This window comes from Pygoscelis adeliae, unplaced genomic scaffold (assembly GCF_000699105.1).
Source record: "Pygoscelis adeliae isolate BGI_AS28 unplaced genomic scaffold, ASM69910v1 Scaffold361, whole genome shotgun sequence".
NCBI classification, from domain to species: domain Eukaryota; kingdom Metazoa; phylum Chordata; class Aves; order Sphenisciformes; family Spheniscidae; genus Pygoscelis; species Pygoscelis adeliae.
This window is the reverse complement of record NW_008824187.1, coordinates 1,083,042-1,103,680: the sequence shown is the minus strand read 5'-3', so window position 1 is coordinate 1,103,680 and position 20,639 is coordinate 1,083,042. Positions and strand designations below refer to the sequence as shown.

Below are 20,639 nucleotides of genomic sequence, written 5' to 3'. Positions count from 1 at the left end.
TATCTCTATACTGACTCATGGATGGTGGCAAATGCCCTGTGGGGGTGGTTGCAGCAATGGAAGCGGAGCAGTTGGCAGTGCAGAGGCAAACCCATCTGGGCTGCTGCGTTGTGGCAAGATGTTGCTGCCCAGGTAGAGAATCTGGTTGTAAAAGTCCGTCACGCAGATGCTCACGTACCCAAGAGCTGGGCCACTGAAGAACATCAAAACCAACAGCAGTGAATCTGGACTGGCAACATAAGGGTGAATTATTTATAGCTTGGTGGGCCCATGACACCTCAGGTCACCAAGGAAGAGATGCAACATATAGATGGGCTCATGATTGAGGGGTGGACTTGACACTATTGCACAGGTTATCCATGAATGTGAAACATGCGCTGTGATCTGGTATGGAGGATGATGGCTGAAATATAAATATGGGGAGGCCTGGCAGATTGATTATATCACACTCCCACAAACCTGCCAAGGCAAGCGCCACGTGCTTACCAGGCAACCACCGGATGGCTGGAAACATATCCCATGCCCCTGCCTGGAACACTGCGGGGGAGTGAGGCAATGGCTGTGTGGTGTTTAGCTGCCTGCCAGGTTAAACCACAACACCTTTGTAAATAAGGATGTAGAAAAAGCCTGATGGTCACTAGAAAAACTGTAGGCTATGCTTAGCTTTCACTCCAGATGAAGCAGCATTTTTGCATGAAATTAGAGCTGAAAAATAGGAGTCCAGATTGCTAATCTTTTTTTTCTTTTTTCTTTTTATTTTGGGTCCCCAGATCTAAACGTCCAGTGCCAGTTTCAAACACAGCACCCAGAATTGACTCTCCCAAGGCTGTAATTCCCCACCAGAAGGTATGTGACACGTTTCTCCTCAGCCAAAGTTAATAGCTTTTTTATCTACCATGGTGAAGGTAAATACCTACTACAGGAAATAGTTTTTGCTCACCCCAAATAAGTAAATGTTGAATGAATGCACAGGCAGCAAAGCTGCCACAATGCAATGTATTAGTGTTGTGTATTTCGCTAATTTCTGATTAGCAGAACCAAAGCATCCAGGTATCCTCTGGTGTGATCTGGTCTAACCCATTCTGAGCAGTTTGTTTTCATTTAGGCTGCAAGAAGCTACCAAAGTTTCTCAAAATATACATTTGCTTTTGTAGATTCTTGGGGAAAAACCATTAGACTGTGCCTCAGTGTATCCCAATCCTGACTACAACTGGAAAGACACTGATTTGGAAAGAGGACGTTAGGGCATTTGAAAGCTTGTATCATGTTGCATTCTTGTCACATTATTCAAAAGACATGAGAATAAAAAATAAAGAGGACAAGTCAATTTAATGAATAACAGCAAGTGGCAGAGGAAGTGGATGGCTTGGTTTCTGTTGTCAAAGCTTGTCATCTTCCATAAAATAAATGTTCATATTAGAATAAACAGCATTCATTGACTGTACCTGGCAACTCATCATCTGTATTTTTGGAGGCACTGAGGAGCGAGGATACCTGAAAAATGGTATATATCCTTAGGCTCAAGCACTGGGTAGGACATTTGTATTGCTGATGCATTTAATTAGATCAATGGAGAGGAGGCAAAATCTCCATTGCTGCAACTTTACCCCTTCTGTGAGTGCCAGTTTCATCCCTAGCATGTAGTATAAATAAGAAACATTGAAGATCAAAATATGTGGGGAATTAGGTGATGTTCTACTGGTTTTGGCAGTTCTGACTTCCACAGATCAATTTTAAGTAATTTTTATAAACACCATGCTTTCCAAATTTAGAGCTCAGAAGGTAACATTATGCCTGTAACGACTGCAAATACATTCAAACTAACAGAAGAGAATGCACTTGGGGAGAATAACTTGATTCAATTTTATTTTGTCAAATTTTAAATGAACCTGTCTGGCCATTTATTAGTTGAGACAGAAATAATGTTGTTTCGCTCCGGATCTTGTAAACTTTTTGGCAAGGGAAGATGAAATTAAGAATTTATCTTGCTCAGAGTTGTTTCTGCTTATATCATGATCTTATAAAAGTTATTTTGGAGAAAGTTATTGGAAGAGTCACCAAACAGTACTGTGAAATTCCTAGAACAAAAATGATGGATCATTCTTTTAGTTAGACTGGTGTTCGACTGCACCAGCAAAGTAATAGGTGAAAGAGTATTTATTTTCCCTCAAGAACTACACCGAATGCTGTTAGTTTTCAAGGCAGCAAGTAGACATGTCTCTTCAGAGTTATTCACCAACACAAGACTGACAACTATCTTTTGGGACCTTCAGTAGCACCTGTGCAGGTATGACAATTTTGCCTATTTCTATCACAGGCACATAAAAGCTTTTCTACATCAGATTTTCATGACTCTGTATTAGGTGCATTTCTTCCCTGGCAAGTGTCAATTTTAAAATTACTGCCATAGGTATTCAAAGCTGTTTACCCCATTTTTCTCCCTTAACTTTTCTGTAGGGTAGATAGTTAACTCCACGCACCATAGGTTTTTCTAAAGGTCCTAAAAGTGCCTTTCGCATGAAAGCTATAAAGTCACTTTACATTTCCTATTTTAACCCTTCAGAGAGAGATGAGGATGAAAGGACTCAACCCTTTTTCAGGAGCATGTTGTCTCATACTTGAGTATTGTGTGCATCGGTGCTTAGGAAAGGTTTGTGGGAGCTGTTGGAGGCAGCCTGTTCTGAATGAGCTACAGGCAGTACTTGCAGCTGGAAAAGAGATTTACTGGAACCTTTCTGGAGGAAAAGGGTGGCATCTAGAAGGTATGGTGGGAAACAGGGTATGGAAAAGGGTGGCACCTAGGAGAAGGTATGGTGGGAAACAGGGTATCTAGCAGTATTCAGAAAGGTCATCTTAGGTGTTGGGTCTTTGGCCCAGGGGGAAGAGGTAGCAGTGGAGTGCTAGAGTGGGGGGCCCTTTGCAGGTCAAGAGGAGTGACGCTTGTGTCGCTAGTATACACTAGTAGACAAAAGTAATTTTTAACTGAAGAAAAATTTTTCTCTGAGGGTGGTTTGGAGGGGAACGAAAGCATTGAACCATTGGAGAAGTCTCAAAATCCAGAATAAAAAGTCTTTACTGATACAAACAGTGGTATGAGGATGTTGCGATAAGGTATGTTACAGTAAATATACTTTAAAAATCAAGGTTTCTTTACTTGTCCCTTTATTATTTCTAGTAACAGTATCACTGTAGAAATGAAGAATTCCATGACACATAGGCAGAAGCTGTCACCTCCACATCACTGCTTGACAGTGTTTAGACTGTCAAGATGGTTCACATGAAATGAATTTGATTGCATTTCAAAAAACAGCAAAAACCTACATTACAAGACAGTCACGACAGTGTTGTCCTCAAACATCGAGAGAAGTTTTTCTCACCTTTCTCTGAGTCAAGGTTAAGGCATGGCAATGTTAGCTAAAAAATCTGCATGTGCAAGTTCAGTGTCTAGTTTAAACCATGAATTCTTTTGTACATTATTGCTGATCTGATTGCAGCTTCCACTAATTTTCAAGCATGTATTTCTTCTTTGACTGCTATGGTCATGGTTTTTTGTGTTTTAGGAAAATAAGCATACATTCTTTTACAAAGATGTAAGGAAGATATAAAAACCCCAGAGTTCTTCACCACAATAGAAATTTTTCTACATTCCACAAGTAACATACATTCTCTCCTTACTTTCTTGAGCTGATCCACGTCATGGATGATACAGGTTCTGCAACCATAAGTATGGCGTCAACTGAGCTGTAGGGCTATTATTGGAAATAAAAGTTTGACTGATTTGCAGTTTCACTATTTCCTTATCTGACATTAATCTCAAACGTGAAACAATTTTCATTTAGTTTAGTCAAATCTTTTTGACTTAGTCAAAAGATTTAGTCAAGTCTTTTGCACAGGTGTGGCATAGCTGGAAGAAATGGCATAACTAATGCTGAAAGCATTCAAATAACGAGCAGAGTAAGCATGAGTCCAAGGATTGAAACTAAGCCATCATCAGTCAGTGGGTTCCTGCAGCTTTTCGGGGGGGCACAACACAGGTGAAGGTTCATCTCAGTGCAGCTCAAAATGTTCAAGCTGAAGCTTTAGGGCTAAGCATGGCTTTAACATTTGTCCCTTGGCATAAAGGTATTGACAGCCTCTTTAATTTTAATAATATGACTGTGTTGTCCTGTTTATGAAACAGTACTGAACACACTTAGTTCAGAGTCCCAGTGAGGATCTTGTAATGCTTATGATTTGTTTCCTGCCAAATTTGAGAACCTATGTGGCTAAGAGAAAATAGATGAAGAGATGATTGACTTTTTAAGTAAAGCATAGGATGGAAGAGCTTGCTGAGCCAAAAGCTATTTGTTGGATGTCTTTGAGCAGAGTCATTTAATGCCATGGTGCCTCCATTTCCTTCTTTCTACAAAAAGTTTAAAGCAACAACTGCTTCTTGGGCATGTTGGGAGGTCAAATTCATTAGTATAGTGTTAAAATTGTTCTCCCAGAAATGTAAAAGGTGAATAAAGACTGTTAGGTTATAGCAACAGACACATAGAACGTGGGCTGTCAAAGGAAGAGGACCTGAAAAACTGGTATTGTTTCTTCCAATATAAATTTGTTTCTCACTTCTCTGATACATAAGAAAGAGCATTTGCCTTTCCTAGAAATTGAATATTTATAAAGAAAAGAATAGAAATATTTCAGAATGGTAACTGAGCTGATTCATAGCTTCCTTCTATTCCCAAATGTTTGAGACTCCTCTACATTTATCAGTTTTAAGCTCATTCACTGACACTACACTGGGAAATTAAAACGCAGTTTTCCCCTCGTAGTAAGGGATTGCTGCAGGATCACAGCATCTTTCTCGAGGGAAGAAGCCCATTGTTCAGTGCCAGAGCCTCCTCTTCTGGTCGGCTGAAGAGTAGCATCAGACTTGCGTAGTTGGAAACGTTAGCTTGCTTTTGAGCCACAGAGACTGAAACAGAATGGGATGAGAGAGGTGGGAAACAGGGGAACGTTTGTTACTGTTGGCTGCATTTCATGTGATGTAACACGAAAAGCCGTGCTGCTGCTCAGTATTAGAAATTTGACCTTCGCATTCAGAACTGGTTTCAGAAATGCTGCATTGATCTGTTTTTGCCACTGAACTGGGGGAAAAAAAATTCTAAAATGTCCTACCAGCAATACCCTGAATGAGAGATTCTCTGTCAATAACAAAAGGAAAGAGCTAAACAAGCTGATTATTGGGCAGTAATTCTTCAGAAGTTACACAGCTGCTTTCTTAGAGACTTCCTGTTTCATCCCTTTCCCCCTGAACACAGGGAGAACCACTACCTTAAAGCTACCATGAATACGAACTCAAAATGGAGAATGCTGACCTGGTACTGCTGGGTTCCTAGGAATTCTAGTGTTGAGTTACCAGCATGCTGGTATTCCAGCTAGCAATTGTTCGAGGAGTGAAACCAAAACTCCATTCATGTCATAAAGGTTAGCAAAATCATCAACCATCATTTTTTATGGCGGTCCTGTAATTTTCCCTTTGCCTACTGTTAGTGTCCAGTTCCAAAACTGTGAAAATACATTAGTATTAAGGAAATATCTGGCATTTCTCTCATTAGCAGTTGAAACTGATACTTTATAATCAGATCTCCTTGCATGTCCTTTTATTATGGGGTTTAGAAAGGAAATCCACAGTTAATTTAGATAAAAGCCACAGAGTTTTCAGGTTAACAAACAAATATAACTCTGGCATATCCTTTTTCTTCTCTATTGCCTCTGTATTTTTTTTTTTAAATATTTGTTTTGTCCCTCTCTGCTAGCATGTAAAACTCATTTGCACAAGTGGTGACTTAATTTATGAGCATGGCCTTGTGCGTTTGTGCCTCTTTTACAGTACATTTTTAGAGAGAATCCCTGTTTTCTGTTTGTTTAAAGATACTTGGAAGCTTGCAGTAGACCACTTAAAGGTTGGTTATTTGCTGTTTTCTATGTCAGGGTATAATGACTGAAGTATGTAATTCAAATGTATTTATTTAAATAAGGCATAGTCTGAAAACCGCTTTTGGTATTATCTGTTTCTACAGCCTCAAGCAGCTATTAATGCCAGCTAAAATCTCTTCCTGTTTATTACGAAGAAAAATGTTCTCAGTTCATTTTATCTGCCTTACATTTTTGATTCAAAACATCTTAAATGTGTTTAATGTTATGATTAATTATATCCTTAGACCTTTACGGGCTTTTCTGCAATTAATTTTAATTAATCAGGCCATATTATCTTGACTTTTTTCAAATGTAATCTCCCTAAACTTAAATACGCAATACAGAAAAATCCAAGAGGAGAATATAAAATATTTATCTTTATAGTGAACCTTAGTATAATAAATGACATTAATGATAACCAATACTAGCAAAAGTAGAAAATCAGAGGCCAGATTATTCTCAGGCCTATGTTTCATGCAAGGCTGTGGGGGAGATGCGTGTAAGGTGATAAAAATGGCAGTTGAAGCAGTGCCAGCCCAAATGAGGCAAAATGTCACTGCAGGCCACCACCTGCTCTTGTACTGGCTTTCATTGAAGGCAGATTGTGGGCTCCATCCCGTCTTCAGGATAACGTCCCCTGCCTGTCCCTGTCCCCCAGAGCTGGACTGCGGCATGCTGCCAGCATTACTGGTGGGCCTCTTAACTGTGAGCATCACGGCATCTGGGTACCAGTTATGGCTGTAGCGTATCTAGGTCCAGAGGGAGAGGTTGAAGTGACCCTTCTCCTGTAGCAAAAACAATGTAGCCCAAGTTGGGCTGGAGCCAGGAGCTTCTGGGATAAACTACAAATTGATATTATGGCTCTAGAGAAATGTGTAAGTTGCCAAGCATTCACATAGTTTGTTGGGTGCCTCAGTTATAGATTTTTTTTTTTTTTTTTTTGTCCAAAGCACATAATTACAGACAAACAGAAGTGAAGAATAAAACAGCTTTTGAAACTGCATAACTCATTATTTTAAAACAAGTGCTGATGAGTTCCAGCACTCCGGATACTGGGTTCAAAAGGCAAACATTAAAGAGATGTTAAAAATAATCAATATTAGCATCTTGCTATTCATGTTCCGGACACTGAGCCTTTAGAAGTTAAAGGATAAGAAAACTGAGAATAAAGGTATAAAATGCCCTCCTGAAAGTGAAGCTTGTATTCCTCTCTGATAAAATTGTCCATACTGCAGGTAGGCAGTCTTCCAAGAAGTATAGTGCTGTGGTTACTACACGCTGCCAGTAGCTGGAAGGAAATGAGGCAATTTAACCCTAAGGGTGCTCTGTGCTTCCCACAAAGTGCTAAGTACCCTCCAGTCCTAGGGATCTAGATGGTGTTGCACCAGAATGAGCTTGAAGCAGTGATAGGGCATTTTAGGCAACACGAGCACAGAAGTTTTACATGAAACTTCCTCAGAACTCATGCGACAACTTATTTCCTGCACTGTGTGGCTGAAAGAGCAGTATTTTTCTTTTTGATATTACCTTTTATTTTGGTTTTGCTAAGCTGCATTAATAGCAAATCATTTATAAAACTGAAGCATAGTACTGCATGCTTCCAGGATGAGGTTTTGGTAGAATGTTTCTAATTTGAGCACCAGCGCAGACTTCTATGGGTATAGCTATTGTAGGAGAGATTCCTGTGACTTCGACTACGACAACAGATCCTGCTGTCCTAGTTAGGAATATTATCTGGGACATGACTGTAGGATCATACACTCATCATCTACATACTCATGCACACATTCCTTCAAGTGGAAATTATGCAGAAATGATCAGAATAGAATCATCCCATCTGTTGAGCAGTACCTGTTCTCGAGTCCTGTTGGTCTATCTGCTAACCATGCTGCATGGCCTAATTAGCATGAGCCAGAGCCTATGAAAGCAATGCAACGTGTGGGCTTCGATAACTTGAATTGTACTCATGGAAAATAGAATGGTGTGGTTTAGAATCATTATGTTTTTATAATAATGGCATTCAGTTTTATGTTTGTATATTATCTCAAATGATTCTGACCTCAAGACATTTTTTTTAAGATTTCTTAATTATCCTAGAAATTAATGGACAGTGCTGTCTTTATATAAAATTATTGCAATGAGGTTGACTAGTAGCAAATGCTCTTTTAATGTTAAGCTTTATTTGTTGATTTCAACTAAAACCCAGTAAAAAATTGCCTGAGTATGTTTTTCTTTCCTTATTTTGAAACAATGCATTTCTTTGTTGAAAATCTTCCCTGAAAGGTTGGGTGCTTTGGCCCCAATCTATTTATTGCAAGTTTATCAATATGTTTAGAAAGCAATAATTGCAGATATGTTATTTTTGCATGTGTTCTATGATTGCTCTTTTCTTTTTTTCTTTTCTTGGCCTGCATGTTTGCTACTACAGGAACCTGCTTGGGAAATCAATGGCAACAGAACAACCTTCAGTCCTCTAACTAACACGGCGACTGAGCCTATGGGTAGTATTTTAGCAACCAATGGAACGTTTTCAGGCTACCTCAACAAGCAAGAGATCAGCTTTTCAAATAGCTCTTCCTACTTAAAGACTACCACAGTTAGATCTTCCATGTCCTCTCAGTCTGTGACTCCTGACATTTCACCTGCAAAGAGTACTCTAGGTCCAAAACTAAGCCCTGTATTGACTGATGGCAATAGTCCTTTACACCAGCTGAGCCCTGCAAGGCAGTATAACAACCCTATTGGCCTTTACTCAGCAGAGACTCTAAGGGAAATGGCTGAGATGCATAAATTAAGTCTCAATCGAAGGGCTTCGGAAGGTGGACTTCCTAGAGGGTAGGTAACACGGTAAAATATTTAATATTTCTTTGCTGAAAAATGAATGTAATAGTACCTACCCTATTGTGCATTTGCCTGGTAATCATGATTAAGGTCTGGAATGATCATTAAATTTTCCAGTACCCCCAAAAACATATACACAGTACCATTACAGAATAACTCTTGGTCTTTGGTATCTGAATTGCAATATAGATTGGCAATAGTCACCAGAGCATGAGGAGGAACACTGTGACTGAAGTAACTGTGATCATCTCAGGGTTCTGGCATTTAGCGATTTAAACGAATGCATGTAGTCTCATAGAACCAAGTATCGCTGTCGGCCATTATAGAAGCTGCTATAAAACAGATCTGATCTGTGGTACTTTCCTAAGGAGAAATTGCTTTGACCAGCAAATCTGACATGCTAGTCTACTGGAGTGTCCTACTATAATTCCTGCCTTAGTGTATTGGCTTTCCTACACAAAATGAGTCAAAACTGCAATATTTTGAATCCTCTGGTTTAAACATTGTCTGTCTCACATCCCTTAGCTTTGCTCTTAACTTGTATGTAACAAGGAATGATCTCTACATACTACCCAGATAGTTTGATCCCATGCTGTCAAGGTTTTCAGTGTTACTGTATTGCAGATCAACTGTTTTTCTAGTAGGTTTGTGAAGTGAGGAGCTTGGACTACAATACATGAGAAAAAGCAATGAGAAACAGTTTTCCTAATTTTTCCGCCTTCATGTATTAATTTGCAAACAAATCTCTAATTTGTTTATTTGTGTTTATTTAAAATGAAGATAAATTTATTATTATGAATATGGGAAACAGTGTACTTCTGACACTAGGGACTTGGCTATATGAGGAAAAACAGAAAATTGAGACAATCCACTCGAGGTCTGATAGCAAATGCATATTTTCAAGTACTTTATATCCCATTGCAGAAGCTCTTTGCAAGAGAAAAACCAAGGGGTTTTAAGTTGTAGCGAAGTAAGGGTATTTTAGCTTTACAAGAGAGCATATGTTCTGGATGATTCAGGCGGTTTAGATGATTCATTATAACTCTGTTGAGCACTCGGCATTAACAATCCTAATTAACTTATCTGAAAAAATCCTATCGTCCCTTCTCATACTGGATAATTAAGAAAGGCAATTAGTGTTTAAAAGAAAATAATTTCAGTTAGTAAGCAAGATCAGAAAAATAAACCTTAGAATGCTTCTCTCTTAATTTACAGTTTTCTCAAGGAAAACTAATCCTTGTCTTATTTTAATATGCAGAGTTTCCTGGGAGTATATCTCACTATCTTTCTCCTACTATCTTCACAACCCTCCTTAACATCTGCAAGGGTGAGGGTGAAGGGGCTGTATTTCGGATGGCTCAGCATTCTGACTATTTCTTTGTTATCAAAATTACAACACAGCTGCATCCACCACTTGCCGAAGTCAATGTGAACCATTCTATTGATTCCAGAGGGCATTGCAATAGGACTACATAATATGGCAGTGATTGCTGGGGTGCAAAAAAGGCGTACCTGCAGAAAACACTTCACTGTCCTTCACTCTGCCGCTTCTCCATGTTTTATGTCTCCTTTATATGTACACGTTAGCACACGCCTGTGGCAGCGCACTGAAATACAAAGCAAGGTTCTACCTTACAACAACCATCTGAGGTTTTTTTTTTTTTTTAGTTTGAACAAAATTTTAGGCAATTGCTATCTATTTGCCTGTAATATCTGTAGTACTGATAAACAACTAAGAAAATTTATGAGAAATCATCTAAATGTTCTGTTAAAAAAAATCAGCTTTTGTCCTGCAGCCCAGGAACAATCTGAAAAGACAAAAGAGCCCAGAACTACTAAGTATGTGTCTTTTCAGGTAATTCCTCTGAGATTTAGAGAATTGTACATCTCTGTTTACATGCAGAGAAAATTCAGAGTTCAGTAATCCTGTCATTCCCACTCCCACCTGAGCGTTGTCCATGAAGTGAGAGGCATCTTTCCTACTGCTCTGTGGAGAGTAACATGGAACCTGTAACCACCTTGGGACTTGCTATCATCCATGATAGTCTCGATCTCATTGTGGATATATGTGAAAGAGTGCACAAGGAAAGCACTGTGAGCTCTGCAAAATCAGCTCTGGACTTTGTTGTGGACATTCTTTTCATGTAGTACAACATGAGATGCTGCGTAAAGATTGTGAAATTATGGTGCTCCAAAACTGTGAATTTATTATGCGTTCATGAACGTGCTCTTAGCGGTATGGTAAAAGCTATAAGAAAATTCAGGTTTGGTTGTTGATCTTAAGGTATGTTTCATCTTTCAATTTGGTGTCCTTTTCACCAAATCATTTAAACTTAATTGTGTGAATTGCTGTTAGAAGTTTAGCTAAACCCTTTGGAAAATCCTATCAGAAAGCTAAAATTATTTTGAGATTATTTCCTTGATCTGCAAAGAATAACAAAGCATCCGTTTCTCTGATACACTTTTACATTAAAGCTTTATCACCCCGGCCCAGGGTGAAAAATAGATGTGGCCTGTTAAGAGTGTGGAACTTGGTGTGCTGAAAGCTCTGGAGAGGGGAGTATTAATAAATATGAAGAGAGAGTCGTAGCTTGTAACATGTGGTTCTTTTTCATTCCAGTGTAAGCTATTTTTCACTGTAGGATAAGGGCAGTAAATACCTGTCCCGCAAGTACGTGCCAGGTGGCTTGGGTTACTATCTTCTTCGGCATGACCTCTGTGAGCAGCAAGTTGGGTGTTTCATACATGTCCGTATTTGGAATCAAGCTAAAACAATGTGTGGCTCTGAACTGGAGAGAATGTTCTCATCACATGCTAAACATAAGGAGAAGTAAAGCTTTACTCTTTTTGAAGGAAGCTATAGTAGCCTCTTCACATCTAAAAAATCTTTACTGAGACATGTGGCTGTTGAGCTGTTCTTAGTGTGTGCACATGATGATTTTTATCTTTGAACGTATTTTTATATGCAAACAAGTGGTTCCTCTAATTAAGGTTTTTTTTAGGGACGATGGTTCTGCCTTTAAAATATTTTTTTATGTGTAAGGCAGAGGCCTGGATTAGAAGATTAAAGCAGGCGTCAGAGTCCGCTTCAGATAATGATACTATTACACTATGTTTCATTGTAAATGAGTGCCCAGCTGTCCTGCATGTACCTAAAATGGATCTAGGATCACTGATGTGCTTACAGGCTACAGCTTGTTCCTGATATATCTCTACTGGTTCCTGTAACAGACTGATATATTTGGCTTAATGTAGGGTTTATAAAGTTAGAAGAATATTCTCGAATCCAAGAGTTTGAAGAACAGTAACTGCAGAAGGTGATCTGTGATTGCTTTTCCATGGAAATGCAGAAGTGCAAAGCCTTTACTGCAGCTTTGGCTCATTAGAGTGTTTTTGATCATGAAAAAGGCAGCTGGATGAGCCAGTGCAAAAGGACTGTATGTAAAAAGAAGCAGTAATATCAAAGGTTCTGCAAGGCGAAAGCAGGAGACAAATCCACTTTGAATGTCATTCTCATAGTATAACGTTGCTGTCCAGTATTTTGTATCAATCCCAGATACAGAATGTTACAGCAGCAAGTTGGAAGGTTCAGTGTCCAGTTCTGTCGACAACATTCTGTGCAGCTAAATAGGAAGAAATGTTTATTAACTGATCCTGGACTCTCTTCCTTTTTATTTTGCGGAAAATATGATGAATTACTCTTCACCCAGGAATATAAGAGCAAAATATGGGTATTCTAAGCTTTGAAAAAAATAAGTTAAAATAAATGTCATAGCCCATTAATGCTATTCATGCAACCAACAGAAAGAGTTATTAGCAAATAATATGATATTACAGTCTGAGCACACTATCTGTTCATCACTCCCAGCTTTGGCCTGCATAAGGCCTACGCTGAGTTTTGTATTGTGTTTCTTTGGAATTACTGTGCAAGCCACTGTCACTTCTTGTTTATGCAGCAAAGCAGGATGTATCATGAACATATGTTTTTTCATACTGTGTACATACCAGATAGAATAAAATATCCTGATATGGATATCCAAAAAAATACATAATGCACGGACTTGTTTCATTTCACATGGAATAAATTAGGAATGACTATTCTGAAATTAATTAGCTTACACCACTATTGGCATAATGTAGGTACAGTCAGATTTAGGCCAATAGTTTGTTAAATACAAAGGCATTTTCCTTAGTTTTAGATTTAAAACAGCTACCAATATATTCTTTGGATATTCTCCAGCATATAAAAGACCAAAAAATCAATCTTGCAATACCAACTCTGAGGGCGGCCTGAGGAGAACAGACTTCATCCCTGAATATTTAGTATCTGAGGAAAGAATATAATCTCTACCACTCATTTGCTATTTTCAGATGAGAATATACTCTGCAAATGCTTCTTTATTCCCTTCGCTCCCTCCCCCCATACGCTTTGATAACAGTACTTTTAGGGATGCACAGCAATAAAGTCATGTTCAAGGGTCAGCCAAAATGCCATGGTACCCTACTAAGTCCCAATGGATCAACTATAATCCCTACGTTTTTTCCTTTCTTAATCATGTTGGTGTTTTCAGGCATACATTTACTTTTTGTTTTATTTGTAGATGGTCTGAAAAAAAACGCTTTAGTAAGCTTTTGTAAATACCTTTTGCCCTTTGCACTCTAAAAACTATTGACTTTTTCTGTTTGCTTGGTTTTGATGTTGTTTGTTCTCTTTCTCTTCTTTTAGGTCATAACCAACACTGCTGCCAAGTTAGTATCGCTTCTATATAGTGCCAAGTATTTGTGTTATGCTCTATGTGTGAAGATTTGTTTTCTGGGGTAGCATGATCCCTCGTGTTCCTGCTGTGTCTGCTTGCAAGTGGAAATATTTTTAAAAAATCTTATTGGTACGGCAAGCGTCACAGGCTGCCACTGGTGTCCAGCGGTGCTCTCTTCTAAGCACACCATGTGTTCAGCATTTCTTGGTGATGTTCTAATGCTGCAAATGGAGTTAGCATCTGAGCTTGCTCAGTTCTTATAAATGCTTTCAGATGTTTTCATCTCTACAGACCGGGTTTAATTCCTCCTAACTCTTTAAGTAGTCTTCATGCCTTCAGGATCTGTGGAGCCTTATCTGAGCCTTATTTGGTGTATTATTAGTGATGTATTTTTAACGTCAACATTAAATTAATTTCCAAAGTCCCACTCCACTAAAACTCAAATTTAGGTTGGTATGAGATACTGATACGGAAAATCAAAAAAGTAGTTTATGTTAGTAAGCATATTGCCCAAACAAGAAGCAATTATTGATTTGAAAATGTGATTGATCTGCTTTATTTAGGAAAGTTCACAGAGTCCTCAGCTTTGATCTTTAGTTTTCTAAGGGCAGAGGAGTGTCTCTGAATTCCCACTTTCTGTCTCTGAACTGAGTGTTGTCCAGAAATTGCTGGAGAGACTGGGTTAAACTCAGCATAAAATAAATAATTATATTAGTTAAATGTCAAATTTAAACTGACAAGAGAAGGTTAGAAGTAGTAGAATACATAAAGTTGAAATAATATTTAATGCATATAATTTACACTGATCTGGCATTCTCTGTTGATTTCAATAAGGTGTGGGTGTGATGTCATGCAAATGATGTAACTCCTTTGGAGTGATGAAACTCTAGCCAATTTACATTGATAATTATTCTGTTACAATTGCCTTAGAAAGCAGAAGTCACATTATAGGGGTGTTTTTAATCTCACTTGCTTTGGGATTTCTTTTTCCTGATCCTTTTCCAGCTTTCCCATTCATTTTGCAGAGGTGCTCCTGCTGTCTCTAGGGTCTTAACCCCTTCCACTTTGTCCTAGTGCACAGCACCCCTCACAAGCACTAATATCTACTGTTTACTTCCAGAGTTATAAAGAAAACTCTCTAGTTGAAAATCTGTACCCTTTTCTCTTATTTTTATGGGAATCCTGTTAACTTCAGTGAAAGTTTTGCCTTGGTATGTGTAATGTGACTAAAACCTCTTGAAAGACGTCACTGAAACTGTTTAAATACCACAAGTGAGAGCCTAAATCACTACCGCTGCTACCGTTAGGGAAGTTTAGACTGTTCTAAGATTACTGGCTTTTATTTTTGTAATTGATTGTGGAAACCAATTGCTTTGAACTTTATTCCTTGAAAGTGGCATAGTTAAGCTCTGTCTTTTCATTCACACAATCTTCTCAGATCTTGGGTTTAGAATCTCTTCAATACTTCTAACAGTGGGGGAGGAAAGAGAACACTAAATTCAAGATCGCGAGGACCTGTGTGTTAGTAGTTATTGTGTGATCGTTTAGGGTATTACAAAGAAAAGAGATACCACTGTTAAAGTAAGGCATGTGCATGCTGAAAAGTCGAGGGTGTAAAAACCTGCACGTCTCTGCACATCACCCTTCAATAGATTATGTCAGTGTAATAATAATATTGTCATAGTTGATGAATAGTTAATGGAGAGAGATGTGAAAATGTCTTTGTAAAAAGATGATTTTCACTTTTTGAATGCATAATGCAGCTTCCCGGTTCCCCTCCCTTAAAATGTTGATGTGTGTAACTAAAGGCTGTGGCTGTAATAGAGCACGTGCATATTTATGTCTCTGTTCCTTGAGCATGTGGCTGTCAATGTTCTATCAAGTGTTTTGAACGATGTGTGACTGTGTCTGTCTTACTGTCCATCTTCAGTCAGGGCATCCCACCAAAGAAAAGGCGGAAAACATAGTGGAATCCCCTGGCTGGGTTCAGAGGTGGCACATCACCGTTGATGATCTCTGGAAGATTAAGTCAAATGGCTGCCAGCTTTACTTGATTTTCTTTTTCCTCCATGCCGGATTGAGGGTTCGGTTTTAACACTCACCCTCTGGGGCTAACCCCCAGCAGACAGGCACACTATTGTTCCCTTGCCAACTAGAGGAGCTGTTGTTCAGTCACATGAAAAAAATCAGCAGAAGACTTAGTATTAGTTGATAAACTTATGGTGTAATGGTTTTAAACTGAAAGGGAAAATTGTTCCACTCAAACTGGATTACATTTTTCAGAATTTCTTTCGGTGGGGAGATATATCCATTTCCAGCTTTTGGGCTCAGTTCAAAATGAAACCCTTGTGAAATATCTGTTATTTCCCAAAGGACAGAATTCTCAGTTTTGCCCAGTTTGGTGCGTGTATGGAATCTATACTGCCAGCATCCTCCTGCTGCTGGCAGGACAGGAACAGCGGACTGGAGATTCACCTGATCTCCCGTCGGTTAGAGAAGAGCAGCTACTTCAGTGACTGACAGCTGAGGTTTTAGTTTGCTCATTGAAACTCCAGGCAATACTCAGTCCTAACTCCAGGACTAGAACAACGTACAGCTAGGCGCTACAAGGAAGCCAGGTGCTTTTCAGCTGAAGTCCAACATTAAACTGACTCGTTCCTTTGCAATGGGAGCTTGAGTTAACTTGCTTATGGCTCCATTTCTCAAATAAAAATCCTTTCTCATAAATGCAGCCACTGGCAAATACAGCAGCTACTCTTCCAACTGCAGTTGTCCTGTTGATCGCAATGGAGGATATTCTGATCTGAGACTGAGCATTTATCATGCTATAGCAACACTTATGGCTGGCTGTACAGAGATTTTGGGAAGATTAATTTTGTCTTTGTGAGGAAAGCTGTGAGGATTAAAAGGCGCAAGTACTAAATTTCACTATGATTAATAATCCAGACAGAAAGTACTGGAACCTTCTAAATAAGAGAGGACCTGACACCTGTTCACCCCATTGCACTTTCTAGCGCTTTGTAAGACCCTTCCGAAAGAATGAATGGATGCAGTGAATAAACTGGGAGTTCTCTGCAGTATGTATGTACGTCCATGGGCATGCATATATATGTGTCTCTGTGTGTGTATGTTTGTATACACTTGTATGTATATATGCATGTAAGAATAGAATTTTAGTATATGCAAGTATCACATAATACTTAGGGGTTTGTCATGATTTTTTATAAAACGACAACTGTTTCACCTTTTTTTCTCTTCATACGTCTGTGAGCCAGCACAAAAATGTCATCCATGAGTGCAGCCAGCTTTTAACTGTTACTTGTTACTTATGTTGTCTCTTATCCTCTGACCAGAAGCTTTTGTGGTGGGATGCCATGAACAGACATGCACACTCCTCCGTTGGTGCTTTTTCTCTCACTTAACTGTCACACCTTTCTCCTTTCTTCCCCTCCCTTCCCTGTCGAACATCACTCTTCCATAACCCAGCACGGAGTTCACGGAGCGTTTCAACCCCAATGTCCTGAAGGACTCTGCCCTGTCTACACACAAACCCATTGAGGTGAAAGGCCTAGGCGGCAAGGCTACTATAATTCACGCCCAGTATAACACCCCGATCAGCATGTATTCCCAAGATGCTATCATGGATGCAATTGCAGGCCAGGCACAAGCCCAGGGTGGAGAATTTGCTAGGTAAGGTTATTTCCTTGTGTGGAATGCTCTTTCTCTGCATGATACATCTAACAGTCCCTACATGCATGACATGGCAGCTCTTCCTGGACTCTTTTTTCTGGAGTATCTTACACATGAAAAGTACAAATCAATCCTAGATAGTGTTTGAAAGCACTTCATTGTTTTGAAGTTAAAAGGATGGTTAGAAAATGGAACATTTCTTTTTTGGTATTCTTCCTAGAACTGGTAAGCCCCACAAAAATTTATCTAGTGCTCTGTATGACATTGGATGGCTTTTCGTTTATGATGACCGTGCTTGGTAATAACCACTGTATTATATGCATAACTCAGAAAGAATGGGAAAGGGGGGGGTGGAATTTTTATTGATACATGAAGAATGCAAAATATTTACTTAGTACTGGCTACTGTTTTATTCTTCAGAATGGAGTGTTGTGCTGTATTATCCCTATCCCTAGTTTACATACTGTACATGTGTCTCACGCATATCCTTTGGACTGTGGCAAAATCCATTGATCTTTAATAATACTGCTTTTCCAATGAAAACTGAACTGGAAGATCAGCGTACTTTCCAGGGGGATTAGGGATTTGTCTTAACATGTAGAATTGTGAAGTAAAGAATCTGAATTAGAGAGGCTTGAATCATAAATCATAAGGTGGTAATGAATTATATTAGTATATACATGTATCTTGAAAAGAGCCAAATGAATGGATACATAGATAAAAAATAGATTTTCATGGACTGTTGAGTCATTGCACCAGTAGCAGCAAGAGCTGTGTTAAACACCACTAGCAAAAGCCCTGTTGTAACTTTTTTTCTCATTTTGAACCTGGAATCCACCTATCATATGGGTGTTTTTGAAATGAGAAGATTATTTCCATTAATCCTTTTGTATCACACAGTTCTAGTGGAACATTTTTCTTTGCAGACAACTCCATGACTCTGTTCTCCCCTGTAATATTGCAAAAAAAGTTTTTCTGCAAGATCGACTATATAAATTACCATTTAAGCTTTGCCTTCATTTTGGAATGTGGCTCCTAAGCCTAACATTCACCTGGCCCCCGAAGAAACTAATGTTTCTATTCCTATGTGCAGCCAGCTGCAGGGGACTCTATAAATCTGCTGTGCTGTGAGCTATAGCCTGGTTTGTAACTTCTTTTTTTTAAACTCCTAACACTTAGCGATGAAACAATTTTCTCGGTAGATTGTTTTATTACAACTAACACAGCATTTTTAATCTAGATAGAAAGGCAAGGTTTGTGCTGATATAACAACGGCCTACCTATTGACTGATATTCATTCGATTAAATCTGTAACTCATTTCCTTAAGGCATTGCTTTGACCTCTGTGATATTCTGAACTTTCATTTGCAGTGGAAACTGAGGATGTTCTTTAGTTTGCTTAGTTGATCAAGTCCAAGATAAGATTATGCTTAATGCAGAAATATTTATATGAGAAGTTTGTCATATAAAAGCAGACCAAATTGTGTACTGATTCATTTTGTCTTGATTCTCTGCTTATAATTTGGTCTCAGCCCTTAATTAGTCTTCTTTGGGCTTTTCATTTTACATTAGAGATAAGTCCTGAAGCCACAAGGTCTATGTAGGATGGTAAGCATACTCAGACTGCAGATCTAAAGGGCTTCTGTTCTTTTTGGCAGACAATAGCTGGAAACACGGCTTACTTCTTTTATCAGTGATGAAGAACAGACAGGCTTAAGATAAGAATTCATTTTCTAGTTTGACCATTTGAAATCAGTGATGTTTTAACTTAAGTCAGTGAGATCAGAATCGGGCTCATGTCACTTAGAAAATAACCCACACATACTGGATCACCATGGAAAACACAAAGGAAAGCATATAAGTTATTTATACTGCAGCTATTCAGACCTCATGCTGGAACTTAAAGGTAGAAAAATTTGAATGCCCTGACTTTATATCTTTTCTCACTCTGTGTTGCTTTGTTTTAATTGATTTTGGTATACCAAGAACCAAGAGTTGGTTGCAGTAAAACCATGCGGTCAGTACATTTCAAGTACATTTCTGTCAAACCTCTGCTAAATTCCATTATGCAGTTTTAGCCAAATTCACGAGTCATGCAAGTAGACATAAATCCGACAACTTTATCAGGATTAAGATCTAACAGTTCTAGCAGCAGAATCAATAATGTGATTGTACAGACTAAAGTCTCATGTATCCTCTACAGTAAGTCAACTTGGCTGGATAATTTACCAGTCTGCGTGAACTGTTTGTTTGTTGGGTTGGGGTTCATTTTTACCTCTTAGAGCTTTCTTTTAATCGTTAGAATCAATCTAATATCTGAAATCACAATATTTTGTTCTATGTCTACATCAGGGGTAGAACACTGCAGTGTTCCTAACTTTTTACTTATTATCTACTTAAATAAAATCTGAATAATGACTCCAGGGAGTGAGTCACATGGTAAACCATAGTTTATAATGAACTCCAAGAAAAAAAAATCACATTGCTACTTATTCAAAGAGATTTGACTGTCTTTAAAGCTTGTTTTAATGGTAATAATGTGTGACTTGTATGATGAAGTGAAAAAGGGGGACAATTTTTTATTGAATCCTACTAAAATACCTTAGGATATAATATGAAAAACCTTCGAAAGCTCTAACCCATTTGGGAAGAATTGTTTTTCAGTAACATCAATTTAAAGTAATATTCTTAAAGATGCATGATATTTCTGCACATACACACCCAGATGGAAAAAAATTAAATTATGAAGAGGTATAACAGAGGTATTAACATGGTTATGTGCATCTTTAGGCTGTCTGTAAGAATCAACTGTCACATTTAGGTTTATGAAATGCTCATAATCAGCGATGCGCTCTATTTTACACATCCATGCTGAGTGGCTCATATGTCCTAATTACTCATCTACAATATAATTATGATTTAAAAAAAAAGAAAAAGGCCTGTTGCATTAAAGACAGAGTTGGAAATATTCCAATGTATTGCATTAATTTAGTTCAATTTATAGGAGCGTGTTTCGCTCTTCTAGGGAAGGTTAATTCACCAAGCTCCATTTCCTGCCTTAATCATCTACCATAAGGATATTAATATGTCATATTAATGCCACACATTGCTACTGTGAAATTTGTGATCCAGCCTCTGGCGTTATTTTAACTACCTTTGAGCTAATGATATATCTATACATACACTTTTAAACTGCTTTTTTGTATATTGGTCATAATATAAGAACAAAGCATTTCAGCTGGAAGATTTAAACAAAGGAATTTGAACTGTCCATGACTTGCACACCACCGTTGCCACGGTAGTCCATGGTTGAAATCAGCAGTATTATCTATCCAGTGGTTTATTATCCAGACTACAGCAGTCTGCAGCTGTGAAATTTGCTATCACATA

At 38.4% G+C, this 20,639-nt stretch overlaps 1 protein-coding gene across 10 annotated transcripts in view; it reads left to right on the top strand.

Moving 5' to 3' along the window:
• Window positions 1–20,639, top strand: part of LDB3 (LIM domain binding 3) — a 128,499-nt gene that overhangs the window by 54,603 nt on the left and 53,257 nt on the right. For all 10 annotated transcript variants that reach the window (XM_009334637.1, XM_009334636.1, XM_009334635.1 and 7 more), the window contains exons 4-6: window positions 771–846; window positions 13,529–13,551; window positions 17,046–17,249. In XM_009334637.1, the coding sequence (XP_009332912.1) occupies window positions 771–846; window positions 13,529–13,551; window positions 17,046–17,249 (303 nt within the window). The remainder of the gene's footprint in view (window positions 1–770; window positions 847–13,528; window positions 13,552–17,045; window positions 17,250–20,639) is intronic.